The 19,701-nt window shown below is 40.6% G+C and overlaps 1 protein-coding gene across 1 annotated transcript; it reads left to right on the forward strand.

The window, feature by feature from the left end:
* The first annotated feature begins 1,001 nt into the window (after positions 1–1,001).
* On the forward strand, positions 1,002–18,938 carry adam28 (ADAM metallopeptidase domain 28). The gene is made up of 22 exons (XM_055050768.1): positions 1,002–1,109; positions 5,099–5,187; positions 5,314–5,390; positions 5,625–5,703; positions 5,823–5,899; positions 6,259–6,442; positions 6,591–6,653; positions 7,292–7,363; positions 7,567–7,736; positions 9,238–9,319; positions 10,431–10,564; positions 11,370–11,547; positions 12,855–12,944; positions 13,613–13,808; positions 13,904–14,009; positions 14,499–14,655; positions 14,746–14,826; positions 15,277–15,370; positions 15,447–15,552; positions 15,627–15,720; positions 15,798–15,887; positions 18,187–18,938. Exons 1-22 carry the CDS (start codon positions 1,052–1,054, stop codon positions 18,217–18,219), a joined length of 2,310 nt encoding a protein of 769 aa, XP_054906743.1. The 5' UTR covers positions 1,002–1,051; the 3' UTR covers positions 18,220–18,938.
* The last annotated feature ends 763 nt before the right edge of the window (positions 18,939–19,701 follow it).

Genomic DNA, 19,701 nt, shown 5'->3' on the forward strand with positions numbered 1-19,701 from the left:
TGCGGTGCATAGAAGCTGAATGCTGCTTCTCCATGTTTAGTTCTGGTTCTGGGGATGCAGAGTAGAACCAGAACCAGAAGACCAGAGAGGTTCTGGAAGGTTGATCCAACAAACAGCAGATCTTTAATGTATCGTGCTGCTAAGCCGTTCAGTGATTTAACAGAAGCATTTTAAAGTGTTTGAATGATGTTGAGGGAACAGAATTCAACGCTTTCATCAGTGACTTGCTTAACTTGAGAGTCAACAATCTCGTTTCCTGAACGTTGCTAACATTTACACAGCTAACATTAGGTCACAGAGCTGAAACGAGGAGGAGGAAGTTTGCTTCATATGGCTCGATGAAGATCAAAAAGAAGACTGACACTCTTCTGCTGTAAAGACCTTACAGTGCCACACATAAAACATCCTGTTTACTGAAACGCCTCAGTCAGCCGCAGAGAGAGAGAGCGAGAGGCAGAGAGAGAAGACGCACATTAGCCGTATTGTCTTCAGACAATTTGTCTTTGCTGTGACTCTAGGCATGTGTTCAGTGGGTGAGGGTCCGTCCCAGAGAGAAGGAAGAAGTGTCTAACTGCAGCAGACTGAGCCCACTCCAAGTATCTGCTGCATACATCACAATGTGCTGATGACACTGAGAAAAATTATGTGTGGAAATTAGAGTATTAAGTACATAACACGGCTGAGTCACAGCGAGTCAGACTATAGAAAGAAACTGAGAAAAAGAAAAAAAAGCCAAAAAGGGATTTGTGATTAATGTTACCGACTAAACTCCAAAGAGCTTTAGTGTGAAAGACAGCTGACTGGAAGTTTGAATCCGACCACAACGCTCAAGCCGCTTCCTTCCTGAATCCTTGTCTGGAGTCAAGGGTGTATTCAGGCCAGTCGCTTGGGGGTGTGGAGGACGGGGGGTGGCGTTCTTGTCAGTAAGGAATCTGTGACAGGTCCAGAAGGTCCAGGAGGCGTGGCCTTGCCAGGGCAAGCAGCACAACATGCAGGTAGACCACATAAAGCCTGATCAGAGCAAAGATCAGCAGCAGTTTGGACTGCAACAATGACACAGACTCTTCTGTTGTTGGTCGTCTTCCTGAACGCCTCGCTCAGGCCCTCAGGTAAGTGACTGGATACTGTTACCTGTATTCAGCGGCGAGGCTAATTAATAACTAAAGCCTTGCCTTTCAGAATGCAGCTTTCTGATCCTAACAAGTTGTGCTGTAAAGGTTTTGAGGAGGCAGATGATCTGACAAGAATCAAAGGCAGTGATAACTATCCGAGTCAGTCTATACGTTTGTACTTTTAGACAAAACCCAAAGGAGTTTCAGGGCATGACATTAAGTAATAAATAACTCAAGCAGACAGAGAGAGTCAATATTCCCTGAGGTGAGATACTGCCTACCGCATGTCGAAACTTGTTGTTGGGTTTTAGCCTGTGTGTTGCTATCCGATAACTAAGCTGAAAGTAGTAAACGCACATCAATGAAATGCTGTCGGCAGCAGACTTTGTGTGACAACAAAGCCTCAGCCCTCCCAGGTGCTAGCAAATCCTCAGGTAACCGTGACACAGAGAAAGTTAGTGACTAATTTTAAAGCTACTCCGCTCTGGTAGGAAGTACAGAATCTGGAGTTTCCCTGGTTTCTCAAACTGCGTTTCTACCGCAGTCTGCCACAGACTGATATTAATTCTCTTGTGAATTAATATCATTGATACGTCAATTGACATGAGTTCATTGCCTCATGTCCTTTTAGATAGTCTAGACAGAAAAAAAAGAATAACTTCCTGCACACACTACACATTATCAAATATGGTAAGCTCTTACCAGAACAGGTTTAGAGGTAAACGATAAATTTGATCCAAATATTATGCCTATGTCTAAAACCAAAAGCATAAGATGTGGATTAAATTAGAAATGAAAAATTCAGTTAAATCTGAATTTTGGCTGTTTATAAAAGGAACAGCCAATACTCAAGTAGAGAAAATCAGACTTCTCGAAGGAGTCACTATGGGCAGCAGACAGTAGCGATCCCAGTAGACTCAACACATTGTTACAGTAATGGGAAGACAAACCAGTGGTTATAAGATGCTTACATGATATGCCCATAAAAGGAATCTCTCGAATCATTAAAGGGGAAGTATTATGTAATTTACAAGCCAATAGTGACATTTTATAGTGTAATCAAGTAAGTAGGTTACCGTCAATTATTGTAAAAAGTACTGCATATATCAAAGTTAAATCTCTTTAAAGAAATTTAACTTTGTAATTTAACACCTTGAAAGTCAACCACTGTCTCTTTAAAATCTCCTGCTCTTTCAGACACTGCCTTCGGGAAGTCATCACAACATGGTTTCTGTATGAACCCTTTAACAACATTTTTACCAGCATTGAACAGAGAAGTAGCTCGTTTAATGAGATCAGGTGATGAGCAGTTCCACTGGGTGTTTGCTAATTGCTGCTGGCTAGTGTGAAGGAGCTGAGTGGGGAAGCCGCAGAGGAGAGGGTAACTGAGGCGGCTTGGTAGCTTGGAAAGTGCACCTGTGTGGAGGAGCTGTTTGTGACTGTTTTCATGATAAATGTTTTGTTTGGATGAAAAAAAAACCAAAAATCATTTTATTTCTAAAAATATCTTCCTCCCTTATTATATGACATTTTTTCTGGTTTAATAAAAGAACAAAAACCAAGATTTATGTGTAATTTCATCCAATTTTTTATGTTTTTATGAGCTAGGTTGGCCTTCTGATCACTTAACCAAACATTGCTTTAACAGTTACTATGCACATAGTAAATTAGTAGTAATATGTCAATGATTGCCCAAAAGAGTCAATGGAGATCCCATAATTACAGGACAGGTAAGCGTTCGAGCGCCAGTCAGTAAACAGAAGCTTTTTGTGCTAATCTGTACAAACCCTCTATTTGATCAGTGGTTTTATTTCAGTGTTTTGGTTGTTCCAACTGTCGGCCTTAAGACAGGCGATAAGTGTCCGTCTTCTTCACATTGCTTAGTCCTGAATTTCCAACAGCTAATCGCAACATAATTACTGATTAAGGAAACGTCTACCTTTTTAACATGATAGGCACCGTGTAAGTCAGTGAGTGTCTTTTTTTAATCTAAAATAAGTATCTAATAAGACTCAATAATGCTCAATAAAATTAATCATTTTTGATGGAATTGGAAGGAAATTTGGAACCAATATCCAACAATAACAGAACTTTGAATTACTTCATGTACTAAATGTCAAGATGTAGATAGACAGCCTTAATCCTTAATCAAAGTAATAAGATTACTTTGATTAAGTAATCTTATTACTAATAATCAAAGTAACAATCAGGAAATGTAACATCCAAATTACACTGTCTCAGTTTTGCATACGAGTGTGTGGTTTAAAGTCACACAGGAAACTGTGTGACCTTTCAGTCACACAGTGTCTGTGTCTGTGTGACTGAAAGGTTTGGTAGATTATCAGCCCAGACAGAAGGGATAAAGAGATTCTTGCCAGTAGAGATTCCCTCTCAGGAAACTGACAGTATATCAGATTAGTAGACAGTATTTGTTTTAGCTGCACGTGAATCCTTTGTTACAAATGATCAAGCAGGTACAACAGGACCGCTTTTATCGCATTTTAGGCAATAACATTTTTATGTTTACTATTTAAAAACGTGAACTGATTATTTGCTTATTTGCGTCTCTTAACGTATTTCTAATATGTGAAAAAGGATTAAGGGGTTGAATGGAAAATATGCCAATTATTTTAGCCAGTTTATCATTAGAATAATCGATAAGTAAAATAATTTTTGGCTGCAGCCCTAATAATTATGAATGGTTCAATATAAGACGATCGTTACAAGGAACAGGCTAAATATTTAAGGCAGTCCTCTAAAATGTATTTGAGATTAACAGACAGATTAACAAACAATAATTCACTTTCTGTAGTTGTTAGTAGTTATGGGGTGAGGTAGGTACACTGTGGACAAAACGCCAGCTTAGGAAAACACAGACAGCTACAGGTATCGCAAAAATGTATTTAAGTCTTAAAGGTAGTTTATCTTTAACCCATCAAGTTTGTTTTTTGACTGTGGAAGGCGACCAAAGCTGCAAGGATACCATGATACTAATCTGTTGCTATGAAGACTGCAGCTAGCTGGCTAGTTTTTTGGGTTTTTTTCTCATATTCTGTTCCATCCTTGTACGTGATCCTGACAGTACAAAATGCTGTGTTTGCTTGAAAAATTAGGAAAATGGACAAGTGAAAGTAAAAAGAGGGAAGTGAATGCAAAAAGTCGTCTGGAGCAGATAAACAAAACGTATGATTTAAATATTTAAAATCAATCTAGCAAAGACCTGCCAGAAAACCAGGAAAAAATGCTCCTTCCTGCAGTTCATCTGTGTGCCAAGTTAAAGTTACAGCTCTTTGTGAATCACTGTCTGTGTTTGAAAACTGAAGTGTCAAACTAAAGTGGTTACAGCCAAACCCTGAACTAGAGTCTCTATGTCAGCGAGACCACAAACCCCACCACTTTCCTCTTCAAGCTGTGCAACTTTAACAAACAGTTCATGAGAAATCCAGGACAGAGTTTGTCCTCATTCAATACTGTCTTGTGGAAACATTTGGAACATAATACATTCAACCTGCTAGGACAGGGATTGATAGTACATTTAGCGATGTAAAGCATTCGGGTAAGAGACAAATATAATACAGCCACATACTTGCTTTCACCTGATTTGCAAACAGTATTGTCTGGTGTTTTAATAACTTTATATTTTCATACGTTATTTCAAAGTAATTCAACCTATATATCCATTCACCCCCAAATCAACATTCTGGGACCATGTTGGAATCCTAACAGGAAGTTGTGGTTGTTTTGACGCAAACTGATTTGACAGAGGTTTTTGTATATGGGAGTGTTTGTGAGGGTTCAGGTGGATGAAAACTTTTCTGAACCCAATCCCGTATGATATTTGAAACAGCACAGCGTTCGGCTAACACTTCAGATGCTCTTTTACGAGGCTTAGAGTTTTTGATTTACTTTTGATGGCTTGAGGAGAACCTTATCTGTGGTGGGAAGAGATTTGGATATCTATCCGCCGTCTCCTTTTGTGTTCACAGAAAGCCACAATCCAACCTTTGAAGTGGGGAAAGACTATGAGGTGGTTCGACCTGTCAGACTTCATGCAGTAAGGAAAAGAAGCACAGAGGTAGAGCTTCCTACTTGAATTTCATGCAGACTGATTCTTTGGTGTACTTTTACAAGTTCTGAGTGTGGATTTGAGAATGGCAAAAATAAACAGAACGCATCACTTTCCTTTCTCTACCCCCTTCAGTACCTCAGACCAGAGACGATTAAATATGCAATGACTGTTGGAGGAAGAGACATTCAATTACAACTTGAGAAAAATAAGTATGTTCTCACTTCCCTTGTGTGGGTGTGTATGTGTGTGCGTGTCTGTTTGTGGTAACAAAAAAAAAACACCCACACAGTTGTGCAAGTTTTCCTTCACATCTTTTTGTAATAAACATCACATCTCCTCAGAATCAAGGTTAAATTTAAGAAACTATCACATTTCATAAAAGGAACTATTTCAGTTCCTCAAATAGAACAAAGATGACACAGTTTCATTTTTCTCATCATCAGTGAGTTACTAACCCGAGACTACACAGAAACCTATTACCAAGACGATGGAACCCGGGTAACCAGAAACCCACGTGATGTCGTAAGTGGTTTTTTGTTTGTTTTTCTGTAAGTGTTTTTCTGTGTGCATAAGTTTAGATGTACAGGTATTTGGAAAATGAAATTAAAAAGAAATTGATGTTAATTATCTGTCTTGGTCAGGATCACTGTTACTACCATGGACAGATTGTGAATGACAGCGAGTCATCTGCTAGCATCAGTACGTGTGAGGGACTGAGGTAAGCGCCTCACATGTCTATTCGTCATGTTATGTGTGTGAAATGAAAGTGGACGCTTTCAGTTGAACAGGTGCACTAGTTCATGTTAAAATTTTATAGCTGTGTCCAAACCTGTGTCCTTTAAGGCTCAATTTAAATCAAACCTAAATGTATTGAAAAATGTCATGGCATGGGAGAATTTGAAATGGGAAAAAAAAAATGTTTTTCTATCCCAACCAGAAAATTCTGTCATATTGTACTGAATTAGAAAACAGTTGGGACACAAAACCAAAAGATGCTAACGCAGTTAGCCTGGTTAGCACCTGTAGCTTGTGTTTTACTGGTACCTGCTCTCAAAAGAGGACAACTCCTGGGTTCAGGGGTTACTTCCGGACGTCTGCCCAGCGGTACCTGATTGAGCCTCTCTCTGGTGGCGACGAGGGCGACCACGCCGTGACCGCCGTCAACGACGGGAACTTGGCGCCTGCGGTGTGTGGCGTCACAAACACTTCCTGGGAGAATGACGTGGAACCTCCAACAAGCCGGAGCCGCTCGAGAGCCGGGGTTGGTACACGGTCACGTCTCGGTCTCGCCGCCGGGGGGTAAAACGTGACGTTGGGAGGCGGGGATTCAGTCAGAAAAACGTCATAGAAACAACTGCGGTGACGTAAAGCTCCATGGGAAAACTCAAACGTGTTTGACTTTGTTTCAGGGAGTTCCTGTCCTACAGCAGGAGAAATACATTGAACTAGTTCTGGTAGCTGATAATCGAGCGGTAAGCATTTTAATTATTGAAAATGACTAAACCATTCACTCATGTAATATTTGTAAATATATATATATTTCTATGAAAGAGTACATGCAGTTGAAGATTATGACATACTTTCAGATAAAGTAGAGAAAATACATTAAATATAAATGCGTTGACACAACCAGATACAACAAGTCTGGTTGTATTTTTTTTTCATTAGCCAAAAAAACTAAAAAAAAAAAAAAAACTACACTATTAGTAATTTGTACCTCTCCTTTTGTTTATACAAGTTTGCCAGTTTGAATTCTCTCAAAACTAAAATGAGTTTCAAACTTTATCTGCTGACTGTGCAAAATGGCTCCACTAATTCTGTTCCTGGACCTTCATATCAGATTTTATTCATCTTGATTTTTTTAAAAGAGCTTTACAATCCTTCCTTCACTGTTTTAAATGGCAGCTCTGTTAATTAGCATCGTCATTCAATGTTTCCTGTCAGGCAGAGTGCAGCAACAGTTTTTAAAGTCACACACACACACACACACAGTCTTAACTTGGTGGTCAAAACTACAGCTGCCTCTCATGACATGTCTCATTGTGAATCAGCTGCTGGGAAACAGGACGTAACTTTTTTTCTTGTGCAATGCAACCAAATATTGTTTCAGTACATAAAGATGAACAAAGATCTGACCAAGCTGAGACAGAGGATATTTGAAATCGTCAACTTTGTCAACATGGTGAGTCAGTGCTGCTGCTGTCTTTCCTGGGCAAATTCCATAACAAATCATTTTATGGCTCAGCTGATTGATTAGATCATCCAGGCTACTGCTTTTAATCATTTGTCTTTTGTCATATTGGAAAACCTCTGTAGGGCTTGTTGAATGGGAAACTGAACAGTTCACTTTGTTGTTGTTGTTGTTGTTGTTGTGATGACCTGCAGGCATACAAACCCCTGAAGACGTTTATCGCTCTGGTGGGGCTGGAGGTCTGGTCTAACAACGACCAGATCTCTGTGACCAACCCTGCTGGCGCCAACCTGGATGCTTTCAAGGTCTGGAGAAACTCTGAGCTGGTGAAACGGATAAAGCACGACAATGCTCACCTCATCAGGTCTGACTAACCTCTATGAGTACAAGTCATTCTGTCCTTAGTCACCTCAAATGGAGTAACATCCCTTTCTAACTGTGCATGCGTTGTGCAACAGAAAGGACGTTGCATCAAGACAGGTGTATTGTCAAATCAAAATGACCAAAATGTTCAGCTATTTCAGTAACTCAAACAGCTTAACTCATGTATTTGTAGAGACATGAGCTGCAATTTTGCAACAATTTTGCTGGAAACTCACCTCATCCTAACGCAAAAGCTTTTTAACCAAAAAACATGAATTATTTCAAAAGTTGTGTGTTTAAATTAAGTGAATTTATATTCATAATTCCACTTTGCTCAGTGGTAAGCTCAATGGAAATGCAGCAGTAGTTTTTTTTAGCTTTTATTTACATTCTTTTTGATGGTTAAATCGTTATGATTATGGCCTCCCAGTCATAAACATTCAATTTCTGAAATATTGCCAAACCTTCACTCTGTGCCATTGTTTATTATGAAGCAGTTATGAGGCACTGAAACCTGAAACTGCTGCTGCGCAAGTTAAGAAACGGGTTGTTGCTAGCTAACCAAACAGCAAATCAGCTGATGCAACCAACCTTCCTTAACTGGCTAAAGCCTTTCCTCTGCCTACATCCCCCAGAATGCTGCTCGGCTCTGAATCAGAGTTCACTGAAATTATTAACAGTCTATTGAATGTATTTTCTATTGATATTGATTATGTGTATATTTAGCGTTATTATTACGTGACATATACTGTTATTGATTTATTGCCTAGCCCCAGGTTGAGCATTCATGCAGGAATTGATGCAAAAAAGCTATATGCATCTGAGACACTACTTTTTGGGTTTTCATTAGTGATCAATAATAATCATCAAAACTAACATAAATAAAAAATATATTGACTTAAAGCCATGCATTTTTTTATACTTATTACACCTGAGGCAGGGAACACGACTACTGAAATAAATGACCTTTTTAAAAGATATTCTGTTTTATTAAGATGCACTTGAAGGTTCACTTTTAGAAAACTGCAATCTGAACACATCTGAATGTGCTTGATGATGTTAGTTTCCACACGACTCTTGTGCAACGTGTTTCATCACTATGCTAAGGTCTGCTTCAAAACAGCAGCGGTTTCATAATCTGGGCTCCTAAGTTCACATCAGAGAATTTCTGAAAGAACATTGAAGGTATGTCCCAGAAAAAAACTGAATCCATCATAACATCTCTTTTTCAGTGCAGTTATGTTGAAGAGATACGGATAAACCATGCAATAATATGACAATTAGAAACTGTAAACCAGCTGGCAGCCAAACAATGAGCAAGAAATTTCATAACCAAATCATCCATTGGTGAAACTGATGTTTGTCTATATCAAAATGAGTGCAGGAAGTAAAAAAGCAGAATTATAATAATCATATTTCCTTCAGATCTGCATATATTTACTTTTATTCAAATAAAGAAGATGGAACGCAGCCGTGATAGAAAGCCTCATTGTGTCTTTCAGCGGGATCGACTTCGAAGGAGCCACTGTGGGTCTGGCTTACATCGGGACTCTGTGCTCTGACCACTCGGTCGGGGTCGTGCAGGTGAGCTGGAGCCAACTGTGCTAGCAGTCTGTTTTCCTTGAAAAACAGCTCCAAGTTTTCCCTACAGATCATTTGGATCTAATTTGTTTCCAGATTATTGAGACTGTGCTGCTGCGATGGCTGGAAAAAAATTTAATATCGTGACTGGAAAAAAAATGCTTGCCAACCCAGTTATATGAAATCCCAAATAGTTTTCTCCAGCACTTTAATTCTGACTGGATAATTCAGTTGATGATTTGATTTGAAACCAAGCTACTCTATTGCAGTTTGGTTAATATTTCAGCAAAATCTTTCACATGCGGATACAGGAACCTAACTTGTCACAGATGTTTCCTGTGGCTTGCTTTCTTTTTTTTTTCTAACATTAGTGACTGAAAATTTCAAGATGACCACCAGGGTGGTCATGGAAAATAATTTTTTCTCTAAAACTGTCACTTAGATAAATGTGTTTGGTGTCAAAGCACAGCCTACATGCTTTGAACCATAGCAAATATATATTTTCTTGAGCTCTTGTTTCCTTTTTCTTGGGGCCATTTCTTCAAAATAGCTGCCACAGATGTGATGGAGGACAAATGTTTGCATTAATCTGCAGTAGTTATTCCCAGATTACCAAAAATGTAGGTTCACTAATCACCAATATTCTAAACAAGAATAGTTATTGTTCTAATGCTATAACGCTACTCACATAAAAAATATGTATATATATTTAAAATAATAAGGGGAAGCTAATGCTAACCATTAAGGCGACTGTCACATCTTCATCTCCTTGCAAAGTCTTCAGTTTTGGCACATGTTTAAAGTTTTATGAAGATTGCATGTTACCATAGTCAAAAACATGTGAGGCATAAAGTTCACGCAAGTGGGTAAAATGGGTAACATTCTATGAGTAAAGTCTCAAAAATGGCAGCCATCATAAAAAAAATTATTTTTTTTTAAAAATGCCATTATTCTAAAAGTGGTTCAATGGGATTGTGAAAAACACGCGACCTGAGGATGAGCAAGCTAATATTTATACTTATGTTCACACTTGAAAGAATTTTACAGTAATGCGGACACTGCTAGTGGTTAGATTGCAGGTTCTGGGCTCATCTGCGCCTCTATTCGTCTTTAGGATCACACCGACCGAGCCATCGCAGTGGGAGCGACTCTGGCCCATGAGATGGGCCACAACCTGGGCATGAGTCATGACGACTCCAGCGCCTGCTCTTGTTCTGGGGACAGCTGCATCATGGCGGCAGCTCTCAGGTAAGGAGAGGTGGCCAGCTGCCTCAAAGGGTGTGCTTGTTAAAGTAGGTCAGACACCGATTCTGTCAAAGATCGCCTTGTTTACATCCAGTTCTGTCACTGCGCGTGTGTGTGTGTGTATGTGTGTGTGCTGTGAGAAAAAAACAGGGGATTTGCTGTAAACTATAATACAACTGGAGACTGGAACATTTCTTTCCTGATTTGGCAACAGGACTGTAAAGAAAAGATCAGAGTGCTGCAGCTTTAACAGGCTAATTCTGCAGCACCAATTTAAAGTAGATGTGACTTTATACACACCTACTAAAGTACAGTAGATGTGTCTTGGCCGTGGCACTCGGGGAGGCAAGTGTCAGACAAGAACTATACTGCTGTTTTAATATCTTGTGGTACATTATAATTACTAATGAAATAATCAGCAATGTAAAAGTAAACTAGTAGCAATGGAGTCACTCTTTGATAAGAGATGTTTGACATCATACTTCATCATGACGCTCTGGGATCAGAAGACCAGGAAACCAGCCCAACTTCCACTAGATCCTGAATGTGTTGACAGATGAAGCAGAAAGCTGTAAGGTCTGGTCTGCTGATCCACTCTGTAGCTCAGAACTGGGATCCCTCAGGGACGAGTGCTAAGACCATCGTTTTGTAAACTGTAAAGCCAAATTAAGTATTTTTATATTTTATCAAACGTTTTTTGGGTTTTTTTTAACCATATGTTCTATTTTTTTCCAGGCAATCTTGAGGTCTGTGGTGTCTTACTTTAGAAATAAAAAATACCCCCCAAAACTTTGTTTGTTCTCGGCAGCTATAATGTTCCACGGACGTTCAGTAGCTGCAGCTCCGCCAACTATGAGAGGTACCTGACAAATGGTAACCCCAGCTGCATGTTCGACAAGCCAGACTTCAACAGGATCCAGGCTCCAGGAGTCTGTGGGAATGGATTTTTGGAAAAGGGAGAGCAATGCGACTGTGGCTCTGTGCAGGTACAAGAGAACAGCCCTTGATTTAAAATAAGAAACGTTTTAAAAATGGCTTTACTTAAAACTGCTATGCTGCTATTCACAATAAACAGGACATTTCGGATTGTGGTTTAGTCATAGTTTTCTTGGAAAGTTGATTTCCAAATAAGTCAGGGATACTTTGGGATAGATTTCAATTTCATTTGGATGCAAATCCAAAACCTCTGCCAGCAGACACGTGCTTAAACCAAACTAAAAATGTTTTAATGCAAATTAAACTCAAATTTATTGAAAGACAGAAAACGAAGCCTTTGTTTAATACAGATATGATTCAGTCATTGTAAAAATATATCAGAGTTCATTATTGTTGCATTGCAAAAGGGAAGAACAACGTGGGTGTTCTGCAGGCATGTTGTGATGCATTAAGACACAACAGTCCAGGATATGAAGCTTAGAAATGATCTATAGTCTGAAGCTACAGAAAATTCCTGGAAGAAAACCTGGAAACCTCTGCTGGAAACCTCTGCTGCTACAGGGAGCAGCAGAGGTAGACACCTCAATTCAAATGAAAATATTCTGCATGACATGAACACTGACGTTTAGGTTTTATGATCTGGAATCTTCCTGACAAACAAAGACATGTTTCTGTTTTAAAGCCGTTAACAAGCTGGTGATTCTAGGAAACAGGCAGCAGCTGGGCATCTAACTCTCATACTACTTCTTTTTTCCCTCATTACTGTTTGGTCTTTATTTCTTCCAGTTATCACTGCTCACTACTAGACTCTTATTTACTGCTACATTTAAGTCCTCGGAACTGGGCTTCAGTCATTTCAAGGCTGCTGAAAGCCTTTGACACATCAGGTTAAGGTTTCCTATAACGCCACACAGTCGGTTTCACAAAGCAGAACATTCCTTTCAGAGTTCTGCTTGGACCTGTTATCAGCTCTGATGGTATTTACTGGCTACATGTGCAGCATACCTCACGATTACACATGGCTGCGTTCGGTGGCCTGTTGGAGCAGCACTGACGGAGCAGCATGCTGTCAGAAGCCGACACTGCTAACATGAAGACAGGTTTTAAGCGACTCTGACTGGACTGAGAGAGATTTCTGCGAGATTTGTTTCCAGCGTTCTGTACACGACCGGAGTGAAAAGTTCAACGTCGCCACGACTGAACGTTCCCCTAATCGCTCACCGTGATGCAACGCCGCAAAAAATAAGCTACAAACTTTGCAAAATACGACATTGATACAGAATGTGACGGGGTTTAATGCAACGTTTCATATGTGAGATTCTCTGATGCTTCAAGTTGAACACGTTGCTGTTTGCAGGAGTGCACCAACCCATGCTGCAACGCCACCAGCTGCACCCTGACCACAGGCTCGCAATGCGCTGAAGGCGAGTGCTGCCACAACTGCAAGGTGAGTTGACGTCATTCATCACCTGTCAGCCCCACAGCAACGCTCCCTCTGACATCAGCAACATAATTGTTCAGCTCACTACCGTCCTCTTGTGGACGTTTTGAGTTATAACAAATATTTTTTAGAAAATAGTACTTTTTTTTTTAGTAATTTTGCTTTGTGTCGCACTTAAATGTTTCAGATCACATGTCAAACTCGCCAGAACCACGTATGTGGCCTTATTTAAGAACCATTTATTGATATTTTAGCAGGTTATTGATGAGCTTCACCAATAAATTTTGCCACGACCGGCTTTTCAAAGACATTCATGATCTGGATATGGCTGAAAATAAGTTTGACATTCCTGTTTTAGATCATAAAGCAAATTCCAATATGAGACGAAGACAATCTGAGTAATGGTGTGATGAAAAACTGTAGCCGCAACTTTTTCAAATCTATATAGACAAAATATTTTCCTGATTAGAAATGACCCACACATTGGAGCCATCAGATCTGAAATTTAGAAGGCATTTCTAGATGCTTGCTGCACCATTGTTCTTCATTTTGATAAGGTTTACATCGCAAAACATACAGCTTTGCATCCAGCAAACGCCTGAATGCCTTAAATCCACCATCAGCACCAGAGTAGTTGGCGTCGTGTTTTGCGGTAACGGGGTTTGTCCACGCAGATCCAGCCTCGCTCCATCGAGTGCCGCAGGAAGCAGGACGACTGCGACCTGGCGGAGTACTGCGACGGGAAGAGCGCCACCTGTCCCGAGGACGTGTTCACGGTGAACGGGCTGCCGTGCGATACAGGCCTGGGCTACTGCTACAACGGTCAGTGTCCACAGAGGGCAGCGCAGTGCAAGAAGGTTTTCGGCAACAGTAAGCGACTCTGCTTTCGGGCGACGTTCAAAAGTGAGAAGAACAATGACAACGACGCGGTCGGCTGTGAGACGGTTTGATTCTTGTCTGTCCAGGCGCCAATGAGGCTGCTTCGTCTTGCTACAACCACAACACCAGAGGACTTTACTATGCTTTCTGCAGACGCCTCTCCAACACCAACTTTATTCCCTGCCAAAACCAGTGAGTCTCGGAACAATCCTTCTATCATTGTTATCATCCCCAACTCTAGTGATGCACCAAACAAATCTCCAGTAACTCATAGTAGACACAGTTGTTGGTTGAAATAAACTGCTGTTCAGTAAATGCAGTTCAACCGATAACTGGATCTTATCAGTTCTGTCCTACAATGCAGGTCAACCACAATGATGTGGACTCTTCCTGGAGTTCACATCATAAAACAAATATTGCAAAAACAGTTGCATAAATACACAGTTCTACCAGTTTTTCTAGAAAATTTCTGAAATTAAATTCAAAAGTTTCATTTTTTTTGGCAGATATCTACCCCAGTTTTTCCCCATCTACCATGGCCCTATTACAAAATTGAAATGAAACCTCATAGGAATCTGAAAACTGGAGTCGACTGCTAAGTCTGACTGGTGCATCTCTAATTCGTTGAGATATTTCCCATTCTGGGACATTCGTAAACACGAGCCTCTTCTTTCTGTGCAGAGATGTTTTGTGTGGGAAGCTGTTCTGCCAGGACGGCAATGCAAACCCAATCTACGGCCAAATGGTCACAATCGGAAACTGCAAGGCGGCGTTCTTTACCGACTACACCAAAGACTACGGGCAGGTGGATGAAGGCACCATGTGTGGAGAGGGAAAGGTACTCGTTTTTCATTCTGTTTCCGAGTTTTTAGATTTATCATCCTGTGAGCGCAGCAGCTTCAAAGTGTGTGTGTCTGTGTGTTTCCAGGTGTGCAGCCAGAACCAGTGCATGGATCTGGAGAGTGCGTACAGAAACACAAACTGCTCAGCAAAATGCCCCGGCAACGCGGTGAGTACGCGCCAGCGTGATGGCTTTCCCAAACTGTCTTTAGATTGGAGCCACAAACATTGTGCAACCTGCACCAAGCTGGTTGGACCTCTGAGACGGCTTTCTGTCGTCTCAGAGGTCCGATTTAGAGCAACTCCACTACATACTTCAATGACAGCAGCATTTTGCTTTTATTCCATCATTTCAGAAATCATTTAAAAAGAATACATCACCCTCGCCCCCCCCCCCCCCAAGTCTCCATCATCCACAATTTTGTGTTAGTCTTTCATATACAATTCTGATAAAGTTACAGAAATTACGGATTTTTCTGTGGCTCCAGAAAAATAAGAAACTGTTGACAAGTTCAGCTAAACTGGAATAATTTTTTAACTCAATAAGTTCATGATTTAGGGACTTTGGAGTGAAATAGTGTGGTGTGTGTTCATGGTCCAGTGTGTGTGTTCTCTTCAGGTGTGCAATCACAGAGATGAGTGTCAGTGCCTCCCCGGCTGGTTGCCTCCTAACTGCGGAGCAAAGGATGATGCTTTCAGTTCTCTGTCCACCGGTCAGAACCGTCTTCAGGTGTTTCGTCGGCACAATTCCTGGATTCAGATGAACTCATGTCTGATTCCTTCCTGCAGGAGCAGCCGTCGCCATCTCCCTGGCTGTCATTCTGGTGGTCCTCGGCCTGGTTTTCGGGGTTGTGGGGTTCATGTGTAGGAAGAAACACGGTCCAGCCCTGCCAGTGTAAGCGACATTCACACCACAGATGGTTTTATTGTTGCTGTTCGTCGTGATGATGACCAATTCCTTCCTGACAGTTCACACAGGCAGACAAAAGCCCCAGCAGGAAGCAGCTCTGCGCCTCATGTCAACCAGGAATACACCATCAGTCAGCCCAGGCCTCTCAGACAGGTATCACCACGGCATCGTGACGCAGGACTGTACATCAACTGCTCAATATACCACTAACTGTATGGCTCTAATTTTAGGCACCTAAGCCCAAAGGCGCTCCACCTCCTCCACCTCCAGCAGGGAACCAACCCAAACCACCGAGCCAGAACTACGTCGCTGCACGCCAGGTAAACACTTCCTCTGGGACAGCTGCCATGGGGAATTAAGGCCACTGTCGATAGAAAACAAAAGTAGTAAAAAAAAATGTTCAAAGAATCAGAAATTTTGTGAAATTTTCATTTCCTGAAAATTTCCAGAAAAAAAAGTCAAAAATTTCCAGAGCTCAAATTTTGAGATCAAAATCAAATTTGGAAAATGATTAAGTTTTGGTCCAGCTCTTGTTGGAGGACGTCACTTTTCTCTTTCTCTGCCTGGATTTGTGGCCTGAATGCTTCCTCACCAACAATATGAGCTCAAATTCCTTCTGCAGCAGCCTTTTCGTCTTGTGTTTTATGTCTCTGTGCTTCCTGGAAGTGATTGTAGCTCGTCTGAGAGACTCTGAATCAGAAAACTCTTCTCCTGTCAGTAGTTCTCTCTTCATCTCCTTGAGTCTTTTCTGTCCTTGTAACTCAGCTTTTGTTTTCTCCAGTCCTCTTTGCACGTTGAGCAGCTTTTGGTTCTCCTCAAACCATCTTGCTCTGTCCTTTTCCAAAAGAGAGCCAAGTCTCTGGATGTCTCTCTGTAACTCAATGGGAGGCGTTCTGTTCTCAATCCAGCCTTGCAGATTTTGTCCAGCTCTCCAGGCTCCATGCTGGGGTCTCATCTCACCGTTGGACGAATGTGTCCTTTGGTTCAACATGTTTGGACAAAACAATGTTTGTTAAAATCACTTTTGATCCACAAACAATCTCCATGTTCAACTTTGAAAGCGTTTTGTGAAGGTCTGAACTTGTCAGTAGTGCAGCAAGCAATGACCCGAATGTAGAAGTTTCTTACATACATACAGTGATGATGACATCACAAGCATGGCTCTAGTTGTGACATCACAGTTTTCCTTCATCTCTGGAATGATGATGTGAGTGTTTGAGGAATCTACCACACTGACCAACCAACCTCCTCTCCCCACATATTGAAATCAGGCAGGATGAGGGTTATTCAGTGTTATGGTGCCTTGGATTTATTCTTTCTGTCGACTTTTATTCATGGTTGATTTTTGTTGAGGGATTTCATCTTAGGTCAGTTGTCCCGTCTGTTTTTGCTCTTACTTTTTTAGTTTCAGGCAGTTGGTATGATGTGTATCCATGGCAAAGAGGTATTATTTTTACTACTGGGAGATGATAATGCTAGTCATCATCTCAAAAAGCTCAAATAGTGAAGCACTCATCTGTACTCCAACCGCAAACGTCATTAGACTTGAAAAGAAGGCTTTGTGTGTGCAGAGCAGAGACTCTATCCCAACCCGTCACAGTTGCGTCGCAGCTCAAAGCCCCAGTTTGTGAACAAAAATATTCTTGCCCATAATTTGACAGTAAGAGGCACAGATCTGTCTTAAATATTCTGTGAACTAAATTCTGTAGATAAAGCGTTTTGAAACTGCATATTCCCCACTGACAAACCCACTGGATTGGTTGGCAGGTGGCGTCATGTTAAAATGAAAAAAGAATTATGTAAAATGTCTATTATAGATGTAATAACCAGTGACAACACGAACACTGACAGCTTTGTTTAGAAATGAAAAAAAAACTTGTGAAAATCAAAAGTGACCACTAGAGGGCAGCACGAACAGACATAGACACAACACTGGTTCTCATTAACAGCCCAGCTCCACTTATTGCAGCAGGTGTTGTAAATCTCACATTTCTTGCTTTTTTTTTTTTTTTTTTTCCCCCAAACATTCTGTTCTGTCATTAGTCTGGCAACAAGTAACACGTTGCAAATAAATAAATAATCAGCTAAGGCCAAAGAAATGTTTGTAATGCTGAAAACCCAAAAAGAAAAAGAAATCCAGCTAAAGTGTAAATTGAGAGAACTGGTAGTTTGCTGAGGATGAAGCCTATTTGAAAATGACTATTTTAATCACTAACTGAGACAGAAGTCATCCCAACTAACCCAGCCCTGTGTGAGTAACGATTTGTACCCAAAGAATTTGTCAGCTTTGTTTTAGTTCATTGTCACCAAACCTCATTACTGTCAGACTTGGACAATCAATAAATCACTTAAATACCAGCTGCCAGACAACATGACCCAACATAAACATGCTCAGAGAGTTAAAACAGAAAAAGCCACAGGTAACGGAACAGTGACCCAGCAGGGCCGACCACAAGGGGGAGTTGTAGGCGTCTGCTGCCCAACCCCCAGGAAATCATGTTCAGTTCATACAGAGGCATAAATGGTTGTTTTCTTTAAAGCATAAATGTAAATATAATCCCTATATATATAAATGATATGAATTAATCTTTTTTTTAAATTTTTTATTTTTTATCTCAGGCTCTGAGACCCGTACTTCCCCCAAAGGCCTGATGTGGAGCTGCAGCCTGGAGACCTTCCCTCTGGTCTCCAACTGGAGGCAGCTGGCAGGCCACAGGGACAGAGTCCTGTTTTCATCAACTCCAACAGGAAGTACACCTGAACCCCAACAGGAAGTACACCTGAACCCCAACAGGAAGTACAAACTGAACTTGGCACCCTACTATGGATTTCACAGGGATTCACTTGTTTCCTTCTGGCACTTTTATGTACTGTAAAACTGTAACTGTAATTAATGTATATTATGTTGTAACACTGTTGAGACAGAGCTGCTTTTAGCTGCAGTTTTTGTTTCTCTTTGACTCCTGCAGAACCGGCCCGTTTGAAAGCGGCGCGTTGGGCTGCAGTTACTGCATGTTTGCATTTCATGTTCCATATCAAGCCATGACTTTGTGCATAAGAAACTGTGAAATGTTTTTATATTTATATTTTATTTACATTGTCAATGTAATGTGCAAGCAGCGTCGTCGCAAAATAGTTTCTTAGCCCCTGTTTATATCAGAGTCGCCAAATCACCACGTCTGTCGGTGATTTAACTTCATTTCCATGAGAATAAATCATAACATTGGCAGAATGAACCCAGAATACCTAATGCAAGTTGTACATTTGTAATTATTTGACTTTTGTTTCATAATCAAACTGTGTTAAAATAGCAACACTGATGAAACAGGCAGCATTTCATGTGATTGTAATTGTTAAAACTCAACAAATATAATGAATTTGTTGAGTTTTTTATGATTTGTTGAGTTTTTTATGACAACATAAAAAAGTCATGCTTTTTTATGTTGTGGTCTTGGGCTCCATAGGAGATCAAAACCCTGGTGGGGGAACTAAAGAGTAGAGCTGGAGTCGGTACCTATGACCTCAGAATATAGTTTTCAGCATTTAAATCTAAATAGACAGAAAAACTCCTTTCAAGACAAGCATTCAACATAGAGCAGATGTTTTTTCTTTTTTTCTTTTCAACTTTGCCTAAAGGAAAGGTTGAAAAACTATACAAGGACACTAAGGAAAATCAGAGCGTGAACACAAAAATTTGCGAGAGCGTGGAGAAGATATGAACGTTTTGAGTGCAGAGATTAATTCCTGCTTTTCAAATTAAAAACGTACAGCAAACCCCCCCTTATTAACTTCATATTCTAATTCGCAATTTAAAAGTAGTTTATATCTGAAACCAATCTTGTGTATAAAATATAATATTTTTAAATAAAGTGGTGGAAATGTTAGCGTAGCCTGCTATGATCTTTGCTCAGGAAACAGTGGCTGTGTGGCAGAGTTGTCGTCTTGCAATCGGAAGGTTGTAGGTTCGATTCCAGCTTCCTCCTGCCATATGTCGATGTGCCTCTGGGCAAGGCACTTAACCCTAAAATTGCCTACCGGTCTGCGTGTCGGTGTATGAATGTGTGTGTGAATGGGTGAATGTGACTCTAGTGTAAAGCGCTTTGAGTGGTCAAAATGACTGGAAAAGCGCTATAT

The sequence above is a fragment of the Poeciliopsis prolifica genome, unplaced genomic scaffold (assembly GCF_027474105.1).
Source record: "Poeciliopsis prolifica strain line A6 unplaced genomic scaffold, Auburn_PproV2 SCAFFOLD031, whole genome shotgun sequence".
Taxonomy (NCBI): domain Eukaryota; kingdom Metazoa; phylum Chordata; class Actinopteri; order Cyprinodontiformes; family Poeciliidae; genus Poeciliopsis; species Poeciliopsis prolifica.